This window comes from Rhipicephalus microplus, chromosome 8, assembly GCF_043290135.1.
Source record: "Rhipicephalus microplus isolate Deutch F79 chromosome 8, USDA_Rmic, whole genome shotgun sequence".
NCBI lineage: Eukaryota > Metazoa > Arthropoda > Arachnida > Ixodida > Ixodidae > Rhipicephalus > Rhipicephalus microplus.
The window spans coordinates 76849086-76872688 of NC_134707.1; the positions used below are offsets into that span (position 1 = coordinate 76849086).

The 23603-nt window shown below is 46.7% G+C and overlaps 1 protein-coding gene across 2 annotated transcripts in view; it reads right to left on the bottom strand.

The window, feature by feature from the left end:
- LOC142768623 (uncharacterized) overlaps nucleotides 1-23603 on the bottom strand; it is a 78284-nt gene that overhangs the window by 25813 nt on the left and 28868 nt on the right. For both annotated transcript variants that reach the window (XM_075870632.1, XM_075870633.1), the window contains exon 2: nucleotides 20544-20692. In XM_075870632.1, coding sequence (XP_075726747.1) covers nucleotides 20544-20692 — 149 coding nt within the window. The remainder of the gene's footprint in view (nucleotides 1-20543; nucleotides 20693-23603) is intronic.

Sequence of the window (23603 nt, forward strand, 5' to 3'; positions counted from 1 at the left end):
TGGATTCATCCGCACTTTGCATCGAACTCAAGAGCACTTCTACTGGCCTAAAATGCGACATTGTACGAAGCAATACGTCTCCAGTTGCGACAAATACCAGCGCCACAAACGTAACGTCCTTCAAGCTGTCCGCATGGCCTCCTCCACCATATGACGGTGCCCACAAAACCTTTCGAACAAGTTGGTATCGACCTGCTAGGACCGTTTCTGCGGTCTTGCTACAACAACTGCTGGATCATAGTCTGCGTCAATAACCTTACCAGATAAGCGGAAACTGCTGCAATACCATCATCCACAGTGGCTTCTGTCGCCTCTATCCTGTTACCATCCATCGTTCCTCGCTGTGGTCCACCTCGTATTATCATCAGTGATCGCGGTCGCCAGTTCGTTGCCGACACTGTAGAGGAATAGCTTCGTCTCTGCACTTTGAAGTTTCACCATTCAATGCTGTATCATCCCCAGACGAATGACCTTGTGGAACGCACAAACCGCACGCTTACTAACATGCTGGCTATGTATGTATCCTCCCATCACAGGAACTGGGTTGAGATGAGACGCCCCAGCGAAAATGTGGCTTAGGCCAGAAATTATTAGTGCACTATGTCGGTCCATTCGTTATCGTAAATCGCCTGAGTGACATGACCTATGTGGTGGCACGCTTGACGTCAGCTGGTCTTCGGTCAAGCCAAACACAGTTGGCGCATGTAGGTGGTCTCAAGCAGTTTCATCCAACACTACGCCAATGAGTCGCCTCACCCACCGGGCTTCGACTGTGAACCGGGAAACGGTACGGTATGAGCCGGGACATGTTTTGGGGACAAAGGTAGAGGAAGAGGAAGTGACTTGGGTCGGCCTATGTTCGCCATCATCGCCATACTCATCGATCATGCTCTCTCTAACTTACTAGACCCACCAGAGGCAAAAGTTTTACACATTGACATCAGTGATCATTACCCCATCATCCTACGCTTCAATACTAATGCTCGACCGCATTCCTTTTCTCACACAAGATATGTGCTGGACAAAGAAAGTTTTAAAACGGCTGTTGCTAACACTAACTGGACTGAAATTAAGTCAATAATCAACCCACAGAAAGCTTTTTCTAAATTTCTTTCACTAATTTCAACGCATTTAATGAAATTCACTTTCAAAACAAAATGTAAAAAAATCATCGCCTTCTCTCATAATCCATGGCTTTCGCAACAGCTATTAACCGAAATGCGCAAACGAGATAACTTGTATAGAAAAACTAAAAAACAACCTTTTAATAAGAACTTAAGTGCCCGATATAAAATCTTCTGCAATGCTCTTAACTACAAACTTAAAACTGCCAAAAGACTTTATTTTGAAGAAAGAATCCAACATGCTTCTAGCACTAAAAAGAAATGGGAGATTGTGAACTCTTTTTTAAACAGGAACTCGAGACAAGACGAGGTACGTCGAATTATAATTGATGGAGTAGAATATGATTCCCCTTCAGAAGTAGCTGAGGCTTTTAGCAACTTCTTCTTCCCTGATAATACCAATTCTCCTACAGTAAGCATTAACACTTCTCGCTTACCCCACTCATTCTTTTTATTTCCTACAATACCGGATGAAATAACTGATGTTATTCGTAATTTAAAAATGACTAGTGCTGGCATAGATGAGATCCATCCTGCTAACATAAAATCTATTGTGCATATAATATCAGACATTCTTTCATTTATTGTTAATTTGATGTTCAAGAATGGTGTATTCCCTTATGAATTAAAGCGTGGCAAAGTTATCCCTGTTTTTAAAAAGGGGGATAAATCATTACCAAACAACTACCGTCCTATTTGTATTTTACCATTCCTTGGAAAAGTGGTTGAGAAACTCATTGAGACACGACTAACTAAATATCTTTCCAAGTTTAACATTATCTCTTCCTCTCAGTTTGGTTTTCGCCATGGCTACTCAACAGAGATGGCGCTTATTCATCTTACTGATCAGATAAAAAAATTAATAGACGAAGGACGCCTAGTTGCCTCAATATTCATCGATCTAACAAAAGCATTTGACAGCATAAATCATAATATTCTGTTCACTAAACTGGAGTCCATTGGCATTTGCGGCCCTGCTCTTTCATTACTAAAAAGCTACTTACACAACAGAGTTCAAGTTGTTTCTATTTCCAACGTCTATTCCCGACAGCGAACCACTAACATTGGTGTGCCCCAAGGCTCCATTTTGGGGCCACTTCTGTTTTTGATTTATATTAATGATTTGCCCAAGTGTCTGTCTTCATCACAATGCATTTTGTACGCCGACGATACCACCATATTCACCTCTCATAAAGACATCTCATCTCTTGTAACCATTTTGAATACTGACTTAGAAAGTATTTTCAAATGGTGTAATACTAATATGTTGTCTATTAATGCTTCTAAAACCAAGTTTGTTGTTTTCACCTCACACCAGCGGAATGTAACATCAGCACCTAATATTACTTTTGGCCCCCACTCTATCTCTCCTTGCTCATTTTCTTCCTTCCTTGGCATCCTTCTAGATTGCAATTTAAAATATCAGAGACATATTGCTCACATAAAAAAAAATTAGCATATGGTATAAGAGTCTTGGTAAAAACGCGCCCGTACTTCTCACGCAGCACATTACTATCCCTCTATCACTCTTTCGTACATTCTCATTTTACCTACGGTATAACATGTTGGGGCAATACTTACAATACTCACATTTCGTCTCTTCAAATCGTCCAAAATCATGCTATTCGACTAATTACATCCAGCCCACGTTTTTCTAATGCTAAATTTTTACTACATGAAAATAACATCCTTACTCTCACTGAACTTACTAAGTTCAACCTTGGCATTTTTTTCTACAGACTTCTTAATAATCAACTTCCCCCTACCATTTTCCCGTCTTCTGATCTTGTTATTTATAGTAATACCCGATTTGCACTAAACAATAACTTCCTTCTACCCAGTATACGTACTAATTATGGCAAACAAACTGTTAAATTCACTTCTATCTCATTGTGGAATACTCTTCCACTTAACATAAAATCTATCAGTTCATTTCATCAATTTAAGAAACAGTATAAATTGTATTTGCTTCATGCGGACTAACCATAAGACTTACTGCTTGTTTTATTTGACGTATGCTTTTGTTTGGTCTGTTTTTTGTATTTCTTTTTATTTGTTTTTTTTTTATTTCCTTTTATTATTTAGTTTTGTATATTGATTGTTAAACTGTTCTATCGCTTTTTTTTTTTTGTACTTCACACCTTTATTTTGTTTTCTCTATTTTTTATGCGCTCAGTTGTACGCTTTGATTTATACTTACGCTCCTGTTGCTTTAATGTGTTTAATAACTCATTGCATTTGTACAGGAGGTCCCGATACAGTCACTTGACTATGGGACCTCCTTCTGTATACTAAATTCCTGTCACTTGTACCGAATTTTATTAATAAATTTCTGATTCTGATTCTGATTCTGAACGCCAGCCTACAACAGGTACTATGAGACAGTGATCGTCACCCCTCAATTTTTTTGAGAAATTTTTCTAGACCGGTGGCGCGTACTCGCATACCACGACCCATGTTATACGTATATGTGCAACGCGGGTCTGAAGGAAAGGATTTGACTTCACACATGACGGAATCTTGAATTACTCACGTCACAATCATGCCATCATAAGTCTCAGACGCTCTTACCGTGTCCTACTAATTTTAGTTCAACCGAAGTTAACGACGTGATCACGAGAGCACCCATACGTAGCGGATAGATAGATAAATACATATATAGATAGATGGATAGATAGATAGATAGATAGATAGACAGATAGATAGATAGATAGATAGATAGATCTAAAATGAACTGACCCACCTGAAAAGCAGGGCACAACTTAACAACGCGGCGCGCACTGCAGCGGCGTAAACTGACAGGTGATAACGGGTACGGGGAATCAGCAGGTTGCTGTTGTTGAGAGCATTAGCTATTCCTACATTCCAAACAGCACAAATACTTCATTTGATGATTTATAACTCCCATGCATGCTGCTTTTAAAACAGTATAGTGCAACTTTTCTTTTTTATCTGGGATTTGAGCACACTGCACCCTAAAAATGTTTACACCCATAAAAGTGGATTTGTTTTGTCCCATGGGCAACACCTCTTGAGGGTGTCTAGGAACACCCTGAACAATAAGGTGTTTAAAAACACCCTGAAACCGTAGGGTGTAAAGAAACGTTACACCCTACTTTAATAAGTGTTTATGAACACCCCTAAACTATGGGTGTTGGATGAGGCTACACCCATGCGAGAGGGGTGTACATTGAAAACCCCCTTGAAACAACGGCAGTCATATGGATGAGCATACTTGATCAAATGAAGCGCAATTAACGGGAAACAAAAGCAGAGACACACGACGTGACGCTTAGACTTGTGTGTTGAAGAGAGCCGTTCACAGCACTTCATTCCATCAAATATGCGTCACCAACTGGCCCAAGCCTCAATTGTTCTTAGGGAGAAGCATATATTAACCTTCTCTGCGGCTGACAGGGAAGAAGAAAGATACTGGTGTCACTCGCTGCACTTATACCTGCATGCATGCAGCTGATAAAATAAGGTGCCATGGTCTTGAATGAGCTGCATGAGACCAGCGTATATATATGTACGTAGACTGGGCCGTAAACGACAAAGACGCGGAAGGCACTTACGCACACACACACACACACTCACACAAACACACACACACACAAACACGCACCACACCACACCACACCGCAGTACTGCAAGCAGTAACCTGTAGCGTAAGGTCCAACCGAACATAACGCCGAAGCAAAAAACAATTAGGCCTATATGTTAACATCTGCCTTTATTATAGAAAATCTGCAAATCTGACAAACAGGATTCTGATGGCATTCTGCAAAATTTTGACATATGTCACGGGACCAAGTTTCTTTCTTTCTATACTAAAAATTCATTGTTTTCAATACAATAAATATCCACAACTTTTAAAACATTTGCGCTAGTCGGGCAAACGACTGAGACGTATGGCATTTGATTGACACCTATACAATAGAACATAAAAAAACACGTAGAAAGAGTAAGCAAGTTTCTGAAGTCACATTTACAACCTATTACATTTCGCAGTATAAATTTCGACAATAAAAAAGAGAAGATTCAACAAGGTAGTGTAATTGGTGTTGTAATAATGTAATGTCAGTGTTGTTATACTTCTAACTGCAAAACCACTCGTCACTGCTGCTTGCGCAATCATCTTCAGCTGCTGAGATGACTGGTGCCTTCGAGAGAAGTGGGGCGAAGCTGTTCTTTCTGTACAGGAAATTCAATCCCGCAAGCCTAAAATAAATACACAAGGAACAATGACTGAAATTTCACAAAGAGTGCAACATACTGTGTGCACCATGCATAACTAACTGCTTTCTTATGTGTATGTATAAATTGAGTGCATAGCAAGCATATTCAGTGGCATCGGGCTCCACTGCAGTGATAAATGCTAGAAAAGGTATGCTGAGCAAGAAACGCCATAAAAAGCGCGCTTTTAGGAATCATTATACCTTTCGTGCCGTAGGTATGAAATTATCCTTTCATCTTGCTCGCGCAGGCAAATAAAAAGGTGCTGCTCCAAGTTGATAATGTTCCATTAGCTGCATGCAACGACCAATCTAAGTGAATGTCAAGTTCTATGCTTAGGTATGCATCAACACAGCTGCATGTGTATTTCTGCAGATCTACCATGGTACTCATTCAATTAGTTTATTGAAAGGAATACAGTACGACGCGCAACAACATATACATATTTTATCTATATTGCACAAAAGCACAACTCCGCTGAGCATACGTAAGGGTATGTGCATTGAGAAGGTATTCAGTTCAGGTAACTTGTAAAATCAAGTGCTGTACAGTTACGTATTAAAATGCGAATGATACTAGTGTTCTTGAACTGGCTCACATTGACACGATTATATTGTTACGAGTAACTTGTTTAATGAGCTATTTACAGCGCAGAGAACCCGCCGAGCAAGATGGCGTCAGACCAGCATCCCACGGAAAAACCCCCTTCGTCCTCCTCTTTTTTGCAGCCGTTTTTAGCGGCTGTTTTGTATCATAACCCCCGGCGGTAGAAGCACCGTCCCGGTGCTAAATTTACGCAGATGATGTCGAAGGGGGGTAATAGGGCTTTAGCCGAGCCACGTGAACGGTGTCGCTCGGAGCCGACGATGACTTTGTTGGATTGGTTGGAACAATCTCGTACGTGACATCTGTCACCTGGCGAACGATACGGAATGTTCCAGTGTAGGGCGACAACAGTTTTTCCGACAGTCCCACACGCCGAGTAGGTGAGCAGAGGAGCACGAGAAAACCCGGAGAAAAGTGCACGTCCCTATTGTGAGAATTGTAGAGGTGTTGTTGGCGCGCCTGTGAAGCCTGTAGACGGTTACGGGCGACTTGGCGCGCGTGGTCGGCGCGGGAAATGGCTTCACCAGCATATTCAGTGGCTGCAGGTAGTAACGTGTCTAAAGGTAGAGTTGGGTCCCGGCCATATAGTAGACAGAAGGGCGAATATCCGGCAGTGTTGTGACGAGATGAGTTGTAGGCGAACGTCCCATACGGCAAATGAATGTCCCAATCATGGTGGTCTGGCGCAACGCATTTGGCAAGCATATCGGTTAGGGTCCTGTTAAGGCGCTCCGTGAGGCCATTTGACTGGGGATGGTACGAAGTGGTAAATTTGTGCTTGGTATGGCAAGACCTCAGGATTTCATGAACGACAGCTGATAAGCACGTGCGGCCACGGTCGGTGAGAAGTTGACGGGGAGCACCGTGCACTAATATTATGTCGTACAGCAGAAAGTCCGCAACGTCGGTAGCGCAGCTGGTCGGGAGTGCTCGTGTGATTGCGTACCGCGTTGCGTAGTCCGTGGCAACAGCAATCCATTAATTTCCGGCTGTGGAGAGTGGAAAAGGGCCCAACAGGTCGAGACCAACTCGAAAGAATGGCTCGTTGGGAACGTCGATCGGCTGAAGGTAGCCGGCTGGGAGGGCAGACGGCGTTTTGCGACGCTGACAGGGCTCACAAGCGGCGACATAGCGTCGAACCGAGCGGGCGAGTCCAGGCCAAAAAAAACCGACGTCGTACCCGATTGTATGTGCGAGAAACGCCCAAATGGCCCGTCATGGGAGCGTCATGATGTTGATGCAGGACAGCGGAACGCAGGTGTGCTGGGATGACAGGAAGTAAGTCTGATCCGAAGGAATCAAGGTTGCGGCGATATAGGATCCCGTCTTTCACCAAAAACATTCGTAGGGACGGGTCGCGAGGCGTTTACTCCAGTTTGTCAATGATGGCTCGTAAAGAAGCATCCCGATGTTGCTCTTCGCCAATGTTTAACGGCTGCGACACAGAAAAAACGTCCGTGATAGCGTCAGTATTGGTTGCTTCGTCAACAGGGTAGCGGGATAAACAATCCGCACCTGATGTAATCGCCCTGTTTTGTACATTACAGAGAACGTGTACTCTTAAAGGCGTAGAGCCCAACGAGCGAGACGTCCCGTGGGGTCCTTCAGGGAGGCTAGCCAGCAGAGCGCGTGATGATCCGTGACAGCATGGAATGAGCGCCCGTACAGGTATGGGTGAAACTTGGCGACTGCCCTTACAAGGGCGAGGCACTCGCGCTCCGTGATGGAATAGTTGCGCTCGGCTGGAGATAGCAGTCGACTTGCGTAGGCTATAACACGGTCGTGTCCGCGTTGTTGCTGCAATAGCACAGCTCCTATGCCGTGTCCACTGGCGTCCGTGTGAACCTCGGCTGGAGCTAATGGATCAAAGTGAGCCAAGATTGCTGGCGTTGTAAACAAAGTCGTAAGTTGCGAAAACGATGACGCTTGGTCATGGCCCCATGTAAACGAGGCGTCTTTCTTTAAGAGGTCTGTAAGGGGCGTGCAATGGTCGCAGAGTCCTTAACAAAGCGTCTGAAATATGAGCACAACCCCACAAAACTGCGGACATTCTTTGTGGTCCTCGGAACGGGAAAGTTCGTGACTGCGCGAATTTTCTCTGGGTCTGGACGCACGCCTTGAGCATCGACAAGGTGACCGAGCACGGAAATTTGACGACGAGCGAAGCGGCACTTGAAGGCGTTAAGCTGGAGTCCGGCTCGACAAAAAACGTCCAGAATAGCTGACAAACGATCAAGATGCGAGTCGAATGTGGGCGAAAAGACGATAACATCGCCAAGGTAACACAAGCAGGTGGACCATTTCAGCCCTTGGAGCAATGAGTCCATAATTCTTTCAAGTGTGGCTGGTGCATTGCAGAGTCCAAAGAGCCTCACCTTAAACTGATAAAGACCATCAGGAGTGATGAATGTGGTCTTCCCACGGTCCATATCGTCGACGGCTATCTGCCAGTACTCTGATCGAAGGTCAATAGTTGAAAAATAAGTGGCACCGTACCGGCAGTCGAGGGTGCCGTTGATGCGAGGTAAAGGATAAGCGTCTTTTTTGGTAATTTTGTTAAGGCAACGGTAATCGACACAAAAGCGCCATGTTCCATCTTTCTTTTTAACAAGGATGACTGGAGAAGCCCAGGGGCTGCATGAAGGCTCGATAATGTTTTTCGCAAGCATTTTGCCGACTTCGTGTTGTAATCTTGCACGCTCCGACGCCGACACACGGTAGGGGCGTCGGTGAATGGGAGTTGCATGGCCAGTATTTATGCGATGGGTGACAATGGTCGTTTGACCCAAAGAGTTGCTGGCAAAGTCGAAAATGCTACGATAGCCCTCAAGAACGTGGCAAAGCGCTGTAGCTTGCTCAGACGTGAGGTCCGATGACACCATTCGCTCGATGTCGGCGCCCCAAGAACGTGATGAAGTGGAACCACTGACTGAGCTTCAGCAATCGTCAACTCTGAAGGGCTCGGCATGGTCATCTTGGAGAGCAGTAATTTTGGCCAGGGAGATACCCTGTGGCAGAACTTGGGTGGTGAGTGAAAAGTTGACCAGTGGACGGAAGGTGCGGTTTCTCCTAATCGTCAGAATCATATGCGGCACAGCAACCCCATGCGTAAGCATCACTGCAGGAATAGGGGCCACCATGTAATCACCATCAGGTGCTGGCGGCGTGGAGGATAAGTCGACATGTGTGACAGAGTTAGGAGGGAGGCGCGTGAAATCAATGCAGCAGAGGCTGGTTTGCGGTGGGCTGGTCGGGTCGGAAAAGAGGGGTAAATCGAGATGGAGAGAGCCAGCTGAACAGTCTATGAGGTCAGAGTGCGTGGCTAGAAAATCCATACCGAGTATGAGTTCATGAGGGCAATGTTCGATAACGGCGAAAAGAACGACAGTGCTTCTCTCCCCAATAGACACTCGCGCAGAGCACATGCCAAGAATTGCAGCAGTTCCTCCATCGGCGACTCGTACAGCTCGGTTGAGGGCGGGCGTGACAACTTTTCTAAGTCGGCGGCGAAGGTTAGCACTCATAATGGACACATGCGCGCCAGTATCTATCAATGCACTGACACGAACATTGTCGACAGTAACGTCCAAAAGGTTCCGGTTCGTTGTTAATGTTAATCGAGGATTTCTTACGAAGGTCGTCAACGCAGTTCCACCTCCAGAAGCTGCACGGCCTAGTTTTCCGGTCGGAGATGCTGCGAATAGGTCGGGGAGGCAGCGCGGCGTTCTGGGGGCGACCGGGACTGACGATGAGCAGAGGGCGGTGACCGGTCGTAGCGAGGTCTGCTCAGAGGTGCTGTAGGAGCGGAAAATGTGGTCGGCGTTGATGTAGAAAGTGGTGGGGACGCCTGGCGAGCAGAAGTGGTGTGATACTGAGGTGCATAATGGGATGGTGGAGCCCAGCGGCTGCGGCAGTGACGAGCGATATGGCCAACGCGTCGACAGTTAAAACACATGGGCCTGTCATCAAGAGTACGCCATTCGGACGGATTGCGTCGTATGCGAGGTGCAGAAAGGGTACGATAAGAAGGCTCAGCAGAGTATACGGTAGGAACAAGATGTAGGCCGACATTCGATAGCTCTTCACGAACGACCGCTTGTATTAAAGAGATCGTGGTCGGGGAAGGCGCAGGCGTCGGTAATGGCGTGGCTACCGGTGGTGCTGCCTCGACCTCTCGACGAATGATGCGTGTAAGGTTGTCACATCGAGGTGCCTGGTGGAAGGCGTCGTCACACGAAGAAGTGGCCGCTGTGTTCGGAAGGCGCACGATGCTTTGGGCTACGCGGCGGGCTTTAGCTTGTTCGAGACGTCGGCATTCTTTTAATATTGTGTCGATGCTCGAGACGTTGTTTAAAAACCAGCAGGTTGAAAACATCGTCAGCAATGCCTTTCAAGACGTGGTTAACCTTTTCGTCTTCCGACATGGACTGGTCGGCCTTGGAACAAAGGGCCAAGACGTCGAGAATGTAAGAGACGTACGATTCGGTAGAAGACCGGGCCCGTGTGGCAAGAGTCTTCTTCGCAGCGAACTGACGACCAGATGAATCGCCAACAGGTCCCGTATCTTTTCTTTGAAGAGATCCCAGCTCGTTATGTCTGCTTCGTGGCTTTCAAACTATGTTCGGGGAGTGCCGTCCAGGTAGAAAAGCACGTTGGCGAGCATGAGCGTGGGATCCCATCGGTCAGTAGCACTGACGCGCTCGTACCGCTTCAGCCAAGTGTCGAGATCGGTCGTACCATCACCGGAGAAGGTGCCGGGATCCCGGAGGTGTGGTAGTGTGACGTAGGTGGTGGCTTGGACTGATGAGGGCGGCGTATAGGATGTACCAGCGGTCGAAGCAGTCGAAAGGTCGCCGATGGTGCGACCGCTGCGCGCCTCCATCGAGGTACGGGGGTCGTCCACCTCCACCAATAATGTTACGAGTAACTTGTTTAATGAGCTATTTACAGCGCAGAGAACCCGCCGAGCAAGATGGCGTCAGACCAGCATCCCACGGAAAAACCCCCTTCGTCCTCCTCTTTCTTGCAGCCGTGTTTAGCGGCTGTTTTGTATCAATATAATGGAAGAATTGGCAATCGGGTCATTCCACATCAGACGTCCCAGCCATTTTGGTGACCACCGCAAATGCGTTTGAAAAAAAATCGCACTGATTTTACTGCACTAAAAAAGATAACTGCTAGAATATTTCGCAGACAAATAATTTATTGGTCACGTGGCTGCCTCCTGAACTTCCCGGAATCTCGTCTGCATGTTTGTGAAAAAAATTATTTCATATGTATCTCTTCTTCCGTGCCAAATTTGGTCTACAAGTTAAGTGACGGGCTTGCGTAAAGTGTTTAAAGCTCAGTAATAATATTGTTACGTAAAAATGACACGAGGTGTGTCTATTTAAAATCTATATTCAAAATGATGCGTATGGCGTCGACTAAGATGGAAGCAGCACGCGCAACCGACAGACCACTTCCTCGTTGTCGTCTTTTCACCGCTGATACGTCAGCTACGCAGCATTACCCCCCCCTCCCCCTGCGGTAAAAGCGCCGTCTCAGTGCACATTAACTACGGTCTTCAGTAGGCAGGTGGTAAGGTTTTAGCCTGCTGACGTGCACAACATCACTGGGTGTGGTCGCAGGCAGGCTTGTGGTCTCAGATGCAGGAATGATCTCATAGGTGACGTCGGTTACCTGGCGGATGATACGGTAAGGACCCATGTAGCGAGACAATAACTTCTCTGATAAGCCATCTCGACGAACTGGGCACCACAGGAGAACAAGAGAACCGGGTGAGAAGTGAACGTCAGCATGCAGGCTGTCGTAGATGGCTTTCTGGGTGGCTTGCGAAGCCGAAGGTCTAGAGCGGGCGATCTGACGTGCGTGGTCAGCACGAGCAATAGCGTCGCGTGCATATTCGGTTGACGGCGTTGTAGTGGTTGGAAGTAAGGTGTCGAGTGGTAACGTCGGATCACGGCCATAAAGCAAATAAAAGGGTGAATAACCAGTGGTGTCGTGGCGCGAAGAATTGTACGCGAAGGTCACGTGAGGTAGCGCCAGGTCCCAGTCATGGTGGTCGGAGGACACACACATTGTGAGCATGTTCGTTAGGGTCCGATTTAGCCGTTCGGTAAGGCCATTTGTTTGAGGATGGTAGGAAGTGGTCAGCTTGCGGTGCGTCGAGGAAGAGCGCAGAAGATCGTCGATCACACGGGACAAAAATGCGCGGCCACGATCTGTGAGTAATTGGCGAGGAGCGCCATGCTGTAGGATGACGTCGTGGAGCAAAAATCCGCAACGTCAGTAGCGGTGCTGGTGGGGAGTGCTCTAGTGATGGCATACCTAGTCGCGTAGTCTATAGCAACAGCGACCCACTTGTTGCCCAATTTCGACTCGGGAAAAGGACCGAGAAGATCTACACCAACACGGAAGAAAGGTTCGGTTGGGATGGAGATCGGTTGAAGAAGTCCAGCTGGGGGCGCAGTAGGTCGCTTCCTACGTTGGCATTTATCGCAGGAGGACACGTAACGGCGAACGGACCGGGCGAGACTGCGCCAAAAGAAGCGGCGACGCACGTGGTCGTACTTCCGAGATACACCCAGATGACCAGCAGTTGGTTCATCGGGAAGCTCGTGCAGCACGGTTGAACGCAAATTTTTCGGCACGACAAGAAGGAGCTCAGGGCCATCTGGCTGGAGGCTACGACGGTACAGCGTGCCATTCAGGAGGACGTACATGCGAAGTGACGTGTCGTTCGGAGCAGATTCGAGATGCTCAATAAGTTGTCGCAGGGAAGCATCAAGACGTTGTTTATCACCAATCTGAAGAAACTGGGACATTGACATGACGCTGAGGCTAGGCTCGATGTCTGGTTCGTCGGGCTGATCAACAGGGTAGCGGGATAAGCAATCGGCGTCCAGATGGAGACGTCCAGACTTATAAGCAACCGAGTAGGAATACTCCTGTAGGCGTAATGCCCGACGACCAAGTCGTCCAGTGGGGTCCTTCAGAGAAGAAAGCCAACACAGCGCGTGGTGATCTGTGATGACACGGAAAGGGCGGCCATACAAGTAAGGACGGAATTTCTAAACCGCCCAATTAAGAGCGAGACATTCCTGTTCTGTTATAGAATAATTGCGTTCAGACTTTGAAAGCAGACGGCTCGCGTACGCGATTACACAGTCGTTGCCCCGCTGAACTTGCGCCAAAACTGCACCAATTCCGTGACCACTCGCGTCTGTTCGCACTTCTGTGGGAGCATCGGGGTCGAAATGGGCAAGAATAGGAGGTGTCGTTAGAGCGGTGATTAGCTGAGAAAAGGCGTCAGCTTGAGGAGGGCCCCAAGAAAATGGGACGTCTTGTTTGAGAAGGTCGGTGAGTGGCCGCGCGAGTGCTGCAAAGTTTTTCACGAACCGGCGAAAGTACGAGCAGAGGCCCACAAAACTGCGAACATCATGGACAGAGCGTGGGACTGGGAAGTTTGTTACAGCGTGTACTTTCGCTGGGTCTGGCCGTACGCCGGCAGCGTCAACAAGGTGACTCAATACGGTAATCTGACGAAGACCGAAGTGGCACTTGGAGGAATTGAGCTGCAGGCCGGCCCGTCGAAATACGGATAGAATGGTCGAAAGGCATTCAAGGTGGGTTGCAAAGGTAGGTGAGAAAATGATCACGTCGTCCAGGTAACACAAACATGTCGACCATTTATATCCTTGTGGGAGCGTGTCCATCGTTCTCTCGAAGGTCGCTGGAGCGTTGCAGAGCTCGAACAGCATGACCTTGAATTGGTAAAGGCCGTCAGGGGTAACGAAGGCGGTCATTTCTCGGTCCATGTCATCTACAGCAATTTGCCAGTAGCCAGATCGGAGGTCGAGAGATGAAAAGAAGGTGGCGCCATGGAGGCAATCAAGGGCATCGTCAATGCGTGGTAGAGGGTACACGTCTTTTTTAGTAATTTTGTTGAGGTGGCGATAATCAATGCAGAAACGCCATGAGCCGTCTTTCTTTTTTACTAATACCACGGGAGATGCCCAAGAGCTCGTTGATGGTTAGATTACGTTTTTCGTAAGCATTTTGGCCACTTCTTTCTGAATCACTTCTCGCACAGATGCTGACACGCGGTACGGCCGACGGTGAATGGGCGCAGAGTCACCAGTGTTGATTCGGTGAGTGACAATTTTAGTCTGGCCCAAGGGACGATCGTCGGTGTCGAAAATGTCACTGTATGAGGCCAAAACTTGGCAGAGAGCGTCGGCGTGGTGAGGCGACAGCTCCGATCCAATCATGTTTCGAAACATACCATCGTCTGAGCTTGGTGACCGTGAGACTGCGCTTCGATCAGGAGCAGATACAGCGACAACACTGACATCGTCCTCTGTTATGGCAGTTAGCTGGGCTAGAGACATCTGGCAGGGCAACACTTGAGGGGTGAAACCAAAGTAAAGGAGCGGAAGTAACACACAGTTATGCGCTATGGTCGCGATGGTATAGGGCACAGTAACACTGCGCGTCAGCCGAACGTCAGTAATTGGCGTAACGATATAATCACCGTCAGGAACGGGAGGGGTCGATGACAAAGACATTTACGTGACGGCTCGAGGTGGCAGGCGAACTAAAGTGGTTGGGCTCAAGCGGCTGGTGGGCTTTGCAGAGTAGTCGGCAAAGATTGGTAGATCAAGGCTGAGGGTACCAGACGAACAATCAATTAAGGCCGAGTGTGCCGAGTGTGCCGAAAGGAAATCAAGGCCAAGTATGAGGTCATGAGGTCATGAGGGCAGCAGGCTAGCACGGCAAAAAGGACCACGGCGTGACGACCGGTAATGCTGACACGAGCAGTGCACATTCCGATTACTGGTACAGTGCCGCCATCGGCAACACGTATTGCCTGAGTCGTAGATGGCGTCATAATCTTTTGTAAGCGGCAGCGTAGAGAAGCGCTCATAATAGACAGGTGCGCACCTGTGTCAATGAGGGTGGTCACAGGAACATGGTCGACTTGTACTTCAAGCAGGCTATGGTGCGTGGGAAGCGTCAGTAGAAGATTTTCGGTCATCATTGGTATTGCAGTTTCACCTCTATAAGCTGGAATATCTAGTTTTCCTGCTGCGGTCGTCCAGAGAAGCTCAGCGAGGAAAAGCGCCGAGGTGGCGGAGAGCGGGATTGGTGACGTAGCGGCGACGGGGAGCGAGAGCTGCGGCGACCGGACGAAGGGGCGTCAGGGTAGCGGCGACCGGGCAAAGGGGCGTCAGTGGAAGGCTCGTAAGATGACGACGAATAGAAATTGAAGGGTGTGGCGTCTGAACGTCGAGGGCTCGTCGGATGCATGAGCGCTGAGGTAGAGAAAGTCTGACGTGGTTGGTTTGACCAACGGCGGCGGCAATAGCGAGAAACGTGCCCAGACTGGTGGCAGGAATAACAAATAGGTCGGTCGTCGGGTGTTCGCCATTCCGAAGGGTTACGGAAGGGCATTGTTGGAGGTGAACGGCGAGCGTGTCCTCGGGAGTAGGACGGAGCTTCAGGGCGAGTCAGGGGACATGCTGAGAGAAGTCCGAGGTTCGCAAACTCCTGCCTCACCACAGCTTGTATTAACGCCACTGACGGCTGTTGTTGGTCAGAGGTGAGCGTTGCGAAAACGGGTGGCTGAAGAGGAGCCGGACAGGCAGCTTCAATTTCCCGACGAACAATACGTGTGACGTTGTCATACGTGGGGGACTGGCGGGCGGCTTCACACGATGAGGTCGCGGCCGTGTTGGGCAGCCGGGTGAATCGCTGAGTAATACGGCGGCTCTTGGCTTCTTCGAACCGCCGGCACTCTTTAATGATGGCGTCGACGGTGGCAACGTTGTTGTAAACTAGAATATTAAATGCGTCGTCTGCTATGCCTTCCAGCACATGGGCCACTTTCTCCGACTCACTCATGTGCTCGTCAATCTGGCGGCATAGGGCGATGACGTCGTGAATGTACGCGACGTACGACTCCGTCGACGTCTGTGCACGAGCCGCCAGTTGATTCCGCGCTGCGATCTGCCACCCAATGGTGTCGCCAAAAAGGTCGCGGATCTCTTTTTTAAAGGAGTCCCAGCTCGTAATCTCCGCTTCGTGCGTCTCGAACCACACGCGCGGTGGGCCATCGAGGTAAAAAAGCACATTGGCAAGCATAAGAGTCGGGTCCCACCTATAGCTTGCGCTGACCCGTTCGTACCGGTTTATCCATTTGTCGACGTCAACGCCATCCTGACCGGAAAATACACCGGGATCACGAGCAGGAGGTAGAACGACGTATGTAGAAGTCACGGTAGGGGCAGGTGGCGAAGACGATGGTTGTTCAACCTGTGACATGGTTGGACCTATGATGATGCGGCCGTTGCGGAGCTTCGTGATGAAGACGGGGAAGTACCCAGCACGTCCACCACAAAGATGTTACGTAAAAATGACACGAGGTGTGTGTATTTAAAATCTATATTCAAAATGATGCGTATGACTAAGATGGAAGCAGCACGCGCAACCGACAGACCACTTCCTTGTTGTCGTCTTTTCACCGCTGATACGTCAGCTACGTAGCAATATTACCATTTTTCGACCACATACGCCTCATATAATTTAGCTGAAGTGTGTTATATCTGCATTTTTATATATCAATACTGCACTTTGAATGAATATCTGAGGAGTGAATGCTTAATCCACATAAGGTATATTTGGAGGAAAAAATATTTCAGGTCTCTCAAGCTGTCAAACTCTACTAAATATATCACAAATTTCACAAAATAATTGTTTTGTCGATAATGAGACGCAACTTGCACCATGTGGTGGTTGAGTTAAAGTAGACTTTGTACCTAAATCAAAGCAAATAAACAGCTCTTTTCTTGTGCCAAATTTTGTCATAGCAATTTATGTTTTGAGAAAAAGATCACAGCATATTCACGGAGTGAATGATGATGAGTGGGGTGTAGCGTTCGTCCGTCCGGACGCACAAACTGATGGACAGACAGTCTTACGGAAGTATGGACGAACAGAAAGACGGACGGACTCATTGACAGACCGACACACGGAAGCCCGGACGGATGGATGCACAGACGAACGGACGAAAGCACAACTGTACGGACGAACGATTCGCCCCACGAATCATCATTTTGCCCGTGTATATGCTGTGAAAACCACTAACGCTATCTATTGTGCAACTCATCAAGTGGCTACATAACACTAGTACGACTACAGAGGAGGGAATGACCCACGGCCTCAAAAGCTTTGCCCCTAAATAATTTTTGAAGTTCCAAGTTCCCCATTCGTTATTTGGTCATACAGCAGCCGACGCCTCGAAGTTCCCCATAGCCGTTGATGGAAAAATTCAAAAAAATATTTTATTCCTTGAAATAGAAATAATGATGAAACTTGTCACATACATAAAACTGTTTATTTGCTTTCAATTTAGGTAAAAGGTGAATTCCAATTGGACCACCACATGGTGCAAATTGCGTCTCAATACGGACAAAAATGACAATTCTTCGAAATGAGTGGTCTTTTTTCGTAGAGGTTAACAGCTTAAGATGTCTAAAATAATTTTTCATCAAAATATCTTTTCTGTGAAGTAAGTAGTCATAGCTCAGATATTCATACAAAGTGCAGTATAGCAATGAAAATGCAAACATAACACACTTTGGCTAAATTCTTGCAGACGTATGTGGCTGAAAATTTGTATTATTATTGCTGGGTTTCAAACACATTACATAAGCCACTTTACTTAACATGTACCGAAATTGGTATAAAAAAACGTGCGGTACTTATAAAATATTTTTTTCACAAACAACACTCAAACAACAGTCAGGAAGGTTTGAAATGCGACCACGTGACCAAAAACTTTTTTTCTCTTCGAAATATTCAAGCACTTTGCTGTTTTCAGTGCATTAAATCATCACGATTTTTTTTTCAAACACATTTGCCATAGCCGCGAAATTGGCTGGGAAATGTCGAATAAAGTGACCCTGTTACCTTCACACAATGACAATTGCATACTGCTAAATTAGGGCCATTTGTTTCAATCATGCTGTCAGGATGAGAAAGCATAACTCCTTCCCAATGCAGTGTAGGCTGTTCAGTGGTTGTGCGTGTTGTGTTCCCAGATAGATATGCTGCCCAGTCTTACATTTTGGCTGCTACACAAGCTTAGATACCGTGCAGTATGTATAAAATCAAAGTGTTTTTGTGCAACAAAAAACTAATAATACGTTTCACATAGCGAAAATACCTTTAAAATCTGAAGTACTTAGCGAAGTTAAACACCAAAGCGAGGCGATGGCAATAAAACTCTGAATAACAAGAATATTTTGAAAGTTACACATGACGGAAACAATCTGAATAAAATGTGCTCGAACGTTAGCAGTTATGTTCAAACAAGCGTTTGCGCTGTTCAAGTAGGCAATTCGACAACACACACAAACGAAAGGTCTGTTCAAACAAAAGTCCAGCTTCAGTGCTTGATCCGCTACATAGGAACGGCTGTCGGCAGTGTCACGCTACGTTGCGGGTTAACAAAAATGCCGGTGAAGACGAATAACAAAATTGAGTGTATTAGCGAGTAGGCAAACTTCGCGGGGCGCACCTAACGCGAAACAATATGCGGTATTGTCACCCGATGCATCAACCCGAGTTATCACGGTAGTGTAACGCACAAAACGAAAAGAACCGAAAAGAACGACATGTACACCATGCCCTTGTTTTCCGTTCACGGTCTTTTTGTGCAATAAGAAAAAAAGAAAGTAAATGAACTACCGACATGCCCAAGCATATGCGTCTTACATACGGTTGATGCTTAGAGCTAACAGGCACCGTCCCCACACATGTATTAATTAGTAAACTAAAATTGATGTGCAGCACGAGCGGGCCCCGTTAAAAACGGCTGCCAACAAAGGGCACCGCAAAAATGTGTTCGATTTCTTCGCTGAACCTCAGCGGCGCACGCTCATTCTGCTTTTTACTCCAAACAATCCAACCAAACAAACAAAAAACTTGCCCACAATGACACTTCGCCATCATCCCCGTGAAACAGTTCGGACAAATATTCTCGCTAATTAAAAATGCAGATTTCTCATCAACTAGTTGAAACCAAAATTGTTTGAAGGCGTTGTTCTCGTGCTCACGCAGTTAACAAAGCGCTGAACGGAACAACGTGAGAGTGGTACTCACTATTTCACTTCGAGTGCTCCACAATATGAATCCACAGGTCCAGTCTTCAAGATGGTGCACCTTCGCAATAATCAGCACTGACAGAACACACAGCTCGAGCACAGAGCGCAGGCACATTTCAAACTAAACACCGACTAATAAACTCTACCGATCGAGAAGCCACGCACACCACACGCACACACACGGGAGGGTTTCTCGCCAGCGCATGCAGTGACATGTAAGACGATGTCGACCCCTTTCCCGCGCTGTGCGCCCGGCGCGCAGCAATACCAGGCAGCCAAGGTTGTCTAGGCGACGAGACTTGATGGCGCCGTGTGGCGCTCTCAGACAAGCTAGATGTGGTTTAACGCTAGCTCCGGCCCCTGCTGATAGTGTGGGCGCTGTTTTTTTTTGTGCGGCAGCGATCTGCTGCGTTATACTCGTTCTTTAACAGTGCATCTGAATCGCAGTGAACTTTGTGACGGTGCAGTGCGGCCAGCACGAGCTACTAGTCAGAACGCGCATTTGTAATATTCAGGAGCAATGTTTAGCGCACCTTCACCGACCTCATGTAGCGAATTTTGGTAAAAAATCTAAGCTGATGCGTTTTGCTTAGCTCTATGGGTCTTTAGGGACTGCACATTCAAGGTCACGCAGGCGATATTTTATCAGCGCTTTCATTTCGGTAAAGACATTGCAACATTGCATGCATCGGCCGTCACACTATTCGATGAGAACATATTGCTACGTGCGTACTGCTAGGAAGACGAAGACGACAGCGCATACGCGCATCTTCACGCTTTTATGCAGCAAGCAATAACAAGAAAGTAGAGGAACGCTCTGGCACGCAGTAAATAAAAATACTGACCTGCTGCTACTTTCTCAACCTCTTAATTACTACTTCTGTCTTCACGTTGCGGCAATACATTTGTACTTAGCTTAGTAGTAGTAGGTGAAAGTAACAGTGTTCCACGCAAGTGAGAGGAATCCCGGTATAATTTGTGGAATAGAAAAAGACGGGGGGATTCTCCCTCTTCTTATTAAACGGGGAAGTTCAAGAGATAATTTTTCGAGCGTTACGCGTAGCACGTGAATTATAATTCGATGAAATTCGATGAATTTGGACCATCTCGAGAGAGGTGATAAAGTTTTTGTTATTGGTGGCTCTAAATGGCGGAAGCATATTATGAATTGCTTCGAACAAATGGTGTGCTTTAGTTAAAGTGATACTTGCTCTTGCATCGGCATTCGATCTGTGTGGACTCATCTTTTTCACATTGGGACCCGCACAACGATGGCAGCCATGTTCATATAGGTACGACAAATAAATTTCACAAAGATTACATTTGTGAGCGTTGTATTCAGTGATTTTTCCCTTCAGAAATCACACGTTTGTTTAATCTCAGGTCATTTACCACTCATTTTACTTACTTAAAAGTTTTTGTATAGGATACATTGTTCCAAGAATAGTAGTCCGTTTCGTTTATGGCGATAAAGCCATATGATATGCATGTATCACGTGGTTCAGGATCTGAAGAGTTTCTTTGGTAGAACCACAGTGGCTGACTTGTATTGAACACCTGCGTGTAAATTAAAATACAGCAAAATCACTTCCACGAGAAGTCAGCCAAAAATTCCATAGACTCTCCAGATATAGCGTCAGAAACAGCCTGGTTTGCTGAGAAAGCTCGGCGCCGCTTTGCTAATCTGTACGCCTGAGGATCGATTCGCGCGCGTGGCGACCGAGATTTTATTTTATTGTTTAAAAATACGGCAGGCCGTTACTTTGGCCCTAGCAGAAGTGGCTTTAAACCAAGACAGAAAACAGAAGAAAACTAAATATATACATGTGAATAGAATTCCAAGACAATTTGAACATATATATATATATATATATATATATATATATATATATATATATATATATATATATATATATATATATATATATATATATATATATATATATATATATATATATATGCGTGTGTGTTTGTGTGTGTGTGTGACGCTTCACGGGTGAATGTGGAAAAGGAAGATGAGCGAGACGAAGAGTGTGAATAAACTGGTGTTCTCACTGACGCCATGTCTCATCCGTTACAGCAAGTCGACAGGATCTACCGCAGCAATATCATGAGCCCACCAAAAAAGATGATAAGCCTGCCGAAATACACCAGAGCTGATGACGACGTCCCTGTGGACAAGTGGTTGCACTTCTTGAAACGAAGGCGAGCAACGTTAGCTGGTCAGAACGAGATCGCATCGACTGCATCAGTGAGTGCCTGGAAAATGGGGCATTCCACGGGTACCTCACCGAGATTTTCGACGCAGAAGATACGTGGGAAGGCTTCAAAACAAGCATGATAGCTTGATTTTCTGCACCTGTCAGCGACCCTTTCCGGCAATTCATACACTGCAGGCTCAAAAGACAACAGCGCATCAGGCGCTACTACGAAGAGAAGACGCGCCTTGGTCACCTCTCAGACTTGAAGGACGTTCACATAGTATCAGGATTGACCGACGGTGTACCAGAGGAGATTGAAAGGCGCCTCGCTGGATTGACGCTCACCACTCCGGCCAAGTGGAAGACTTTTTCCATAGAGATGCTTCCCAACACTCGTCAAAGCAGCATCTCATGCATCGAGAGCCTTATTCTACGCAACCATGGCTTCCTGCAGGATCGATGCGCACCCCTCACAGTGAGTGCCGACATTGTACATCCGCTGGTTTGCTGAATCAGTTTCACTGGCACAATGAGTGCCCTCGTCGTGAAATGATTGTCTGCTCTAACTGACAACCAGTAAAACCAAGATGGCGGGCCAACGTTTCAATAATACGTTTTGGTGTACTTGTGAACGGACACCTGGTAAACGCAACTCTGGATACAGGAGCGATTATTACCTGTATTAATGAAGTTGTGCTCAAAAAACTCCAGCTGCACTTGCTCAAGCATCCATGCATTGAGGTCCAACAAGTGACCTCAACCACAAAAACTTGGGGCCCCGTGCACATACAGTTGGAAATAGGGAAGATGAAGCGGGCAGTCCAAGCACACGTTCTGCCAGGCGTGAAGACTGAATGCTTGCTAGGCCTGGACAATGCCTCCTTTTTCAACCTGTCGCTGGACTTTATTACGATGGCTTTGCTTCAAGACAACAAAGCTCTGCAGAATTCCTTTCAAACTGAAAAGTGTGTCTTCAGCGCCGATACAACCCCACTCCAAGCCGTTGATGTCACGCACCTTCCACCATCGCAACAAGCTGCTTTGAGAGAGGTGCTTCACAGTTACGAGGACTTTTTCTCAAAGTCTCAGATGGACTTCGGATGTATTGCGGATGAACGACATTGCATTGCCCTCAGCAACAACGTCCCTGTCCACAGACCACTTTATCGATGCTCCCCAGCAGACAAAGAGGAAATTGTCAGGCAAGCGGACTTACTTCTCAAGCAGGGTGTAGTGCATCCGCCTTTTTCCCCATACGCGGCTCCCGTCATTCTCGCAGAGAAAAAACGTGAAGAACGCACACGTTCATGCATTGATTATTGAAACCTTAACTTTGTCACTGTACTTGACTATCAACCTATTCCGTGTTTAGACGATGTTCTAGACTACCCGGGAAAATCGAAATAATTTTTGACAATGGATATAACATCAGGCTACTGGCATGTCAAAATGAACCCGGAGGACATCCAAAAATTAGCTTTTATCACGCCGAATGACCATTATGAGTGGCTTGTTATACCTTTCGGTTTGAGAAATGCTCCTGAGGATCGAAAGAGCTGTGAAATCAGTTATCACAAAGCATAAATTGAAAAATGTCATTAATATTTTTATGATATTGTAGTCTCCTCCGACACATTTACTCAGTACCTACAGCACCTTCAAGCTCTATTACATGCTCTAAAGACAGAGAATATAAAACTAAAATGGAAGAAGTGCCATTTTGCCCAAGATTCTATTGAATATCTGGGTCACAGAGTGTCGCACGGTACAGTATCGCCTATACGGAGAAACATAGAAGCTGTATTGTGATTCCCAAGACAGAAAACCCCGAAAGAGCTTCAGCGTTTTTAGGCACCAGCAACGTTTACCCCCAGTTTATAACGCGCTTCGGGGACATAGTTTTCACACTTACAAAGCTGTTGAAAAAGCACACACCATGGGAATGGGGTTCCTCACCTGAAGAAGCTCTTGAAAACATGAAATACTGTTTGACTAAAGAACCCATTTTACGAATTTTTTCTTGCGAAAAACCGTGCATTCTTTATTGCGACGCATCTGACGTAGGCATACGTGCAGTTCTCAAGCAACGAGGTCATGATGGTAAAGAAAACCCCGTTGCCTATCACCCGCGCAAGCTATTCATGCACGAATTAAATTATGCCATTACAGAGCTCGAATGCCTCTCTTAAATTGACGCTGTTGACAAGGGGCACTGCTATCTCCGTGGACGATCATTCACTGTGGTTACCGGTCATGCTGCTTTGCAA